The 2,905-nt window shown below is 35.1% G+C and overlaps 1 protein-coding gene across 1 annotated transcript; it reads left to right on the top strand.

Moving 5' to 3' along the window:
* Positions 1 to 1,942: 1,942 nt before the first annotated feature.
* LOC137621947 (protein FAM200C-like) lies at positions 1,943 to 2,464 on the top strand. The gene has a single exon (XM_068352447.1). The coding sequence runs from the start codon at positions 1,943 to 1,945 to the stop codon at positions 2,462 to 2,464; it is 522 nt and encodes a 173-aa protein (XP_068208548.1).
* Positions 2,465 to 2,905: the final 441 nt, after the last annotated feature.

The following is a 2,905-nucleotide window of genomic DNA, read 5'->3' as shown; positions in this document are numbered from 1 at the left end:
CGCCGACGTTGGAATACGCTCAATTGCAATAGTGTATGAAAATCTGTATTCCATTTTCTCTTTATGATAAAGTGCAAGTGTCTGACTATATGAAACTATATATATATATATATATATGTGTGTGTGTGTGTGTATGTATGTATTGCAAGTGTTGGATTATATAAAACTTATATATATATGTATATATATATGTATATATATATATATATATATATATCTTGTTACGCTCAAGGGGGAGAGGGGTTAATGATAACCTGGTGAGAGGGGGGTACTCCGAGAGTTGTTCCTCTATGGGTTGTAATAGGAAGGAAGGGGGGGGGGGGGGGGTTGCGAAGAATTGGATCTGTGTGTGAATGTGTGTTTGCAAATCTATCTAATTATTTGAACGTCAATTTTGACTGCTCTGGTACCACTAGGTTATAAAGGTCAGTTATTGTTCATATGACGTTATCGCTATATCATGGGATTTGACATTGAGTTAGTGCAATTATTCCGAAACGCTTTGTAACATAAATGAGATTTAGAACGTTATTGACAATATCTTTGATTTACCGAGGGTGGGGCAGTAGAAGACATTGGAATTATTAGTAAGTTTTTTTTTTTTTTTCCTTTTTTCAAAAGACCGTTTGAAGAGGTGAATTTTTCCTTAGTTCTTTGAAAGGAATGTGAATTCAACTTTTCAAATTTGCTTCTGTGTCATTTTAAGGATTATATATATATATATATATATATATATATTATATATATATATATATATATATATATTTATGTATATATATGTATATATATAAATGTATATATATACATATACATATATATATATATATATATATATTTATTTATATATTCATAAAATAGACCGTTAACATAGAAAATAGATGATGCGTACGGTATGTCTTAAGTTTTAAGTGTGTGTATATATATATATATATATATATACACATACATACATACATACATACATACCTAATAGTAAAGACATATCGTACGCATTATCGATTTTTTATGTTATCAGTCTATTTGCTTTTAACCAAAGATTTACACAGAGACCAATTGGGTACATTCCGGCATTCGTGAAAATTATTACGTCGTGCGTAAGGAAGCGTAGCTGCGTATCTTCTAAGGCCTTTTCTCATGAGCTATTTTTAGTCCATAAGGAAGCCTCTTCTAAGGCCTTTTCTCATGAGCTATTTTTAGTCCATAAGGAAGCGTATCTTCTAAGGCCTTTTCTCATGAGCTATTTTTAGTCCATAAGGAAGCGTATCTTCTAAGGCCTTTTCTCATGAGCTATTTTTAGTCTATAAGGAAGCCTATTTTCTAAGGCCTTTTCTCATGAGCTATTTTTAGTCCATAAGGAAGCCTATCTTCTAAGGCCTTTTCTCATGAGCTATTTTTAGTCCATAAGGAAGCCTCTTCTAAGGCCTTTTCTCATGAGCTATTTTTAGTCCATAAGGAAGCCTATCTTCTAAGGCAGGGGTTCTTAACCGGGGGTGCTCGGGGTGCGAGCCTGGTTCCTAAAGGGTGCGAGGATACCTGTGAAATACTGAAGAAAATATATGTTTTTACCTAGGCTTTATATTTTTTTCGCAGCCGGGGTTTGAATCATCGATTGTTTCAGTCACTTTGTGAGCAAGTAGGCCAGGAACACACGGTGCTTTTGTACCATACTGAAGTGAGGTGTCTGTCACGTGGTCGTGTGCTATATCGTGTGTTTGAACTGAGAGGAGAAATTCACCATTTTCTTCATGAACGGGTACAAGAACTGGCCATACATTTCAATGACCCTAATTTTGTTCAGATGCCTGTCTACTTGGCTGATGTGTTTTCAGCACTCAATGAACTCAATCTCCCTCTGCAGGGAAGGGGACTTAACATTGTGACTGCAAGCGAGAAATAGGCTGCATTCAAGGAAAAACTAATCTTTTGGATAAAGCGTGTGAAGATGGGGAATTTGGTAAATTTCCCCTTCCTGGAAGAGACAGTCACAGAAAATTCTACCCTGCCCCCAACATTTGTTGCAAAAATTGTTGAACATATGCAGTTGCTGTGTATTTCCTTTGATGGTTACTTCTCATGTGAAGAGTTACAAGCCTGTAAAAACTGGATCTTGAACCCTTTCATGCAGAATTTGGAAGATGATAAAGATGATGGCAGCATCAAGGAAGACCTCATCGACATGAGACACAATCGTGGAAACCAAATGGAGTTTACCAATAGTCAGCTGGACCACTTCTGGGCTTCTCAGCTGGAAGCATACCCTGCAATAGCAACGAAAACACCCAAAGTGCTGGTATCTTTTGCATCTACTTACTTGTGTGAGCAAGGATTTTCTTGTCTACTTCACATCAAAACGAAAAGCAGAAATCAGCTGAATTCTGAACATGACATGCGAGCAGCACTCAGCACTAAGACACTAAGATTTAATGCCATTATGGCGAAAATACAGCAACAACAAAGTCACTAGGTTTACAGTGCAGTACAGGCAAAATATAATGTAATTTTGAACCAAATAAAAAAAATATTCTTGTTGATACACTCATATTTTTTTCTCTTGAAAGAAACTATAAGCTGCATGAACTAATATTGAATAAAAAGCAAGTTTTATTATTACATGAAATTTGTATTTTTAGCTTTTTCACATATTCAGAATCCAGGGGGGTGCGAAAACTGACCGCTGATTTGAAAAGGGTGCGAACACTGAAAAAGGTTAAGAACCACTGTTCTAAGGCCTTTTCAAATAAACGATTTTTTCTTCATCGAAAAGGTGCAGATTTGATAACGTCATCAACAGGTCACATCATCAACTATTTAGAGCGGGTAAATTTCTTCCTTCATAAGCCATCTCGTCAAGTAATATATATATATATATATATATATTTATATATATATATATATATATATATAT

The sequence above is a fragment of the Palaemon carinicauda genome, chromosome 28, assembly GCF_036898095.1.
Source record: "Palaemon carinicauda isolate YSFRI2023 chromosome 28, ASM3689809v2, whole genome shotgun sequence".
In the NCBI taxonomy this organism is placed as follows: domain Eukaryota; kingdom Metazoa; phylum Arthropoda; class Malacostraca; order Decapoda; family Palaemonidae; genus Palaemon; species Palaemon carinicauda.
Note: the sequence above shows the minus strand (reverse complement) of the source record. Positions and strands in the feature narration are given on the sequence as shown.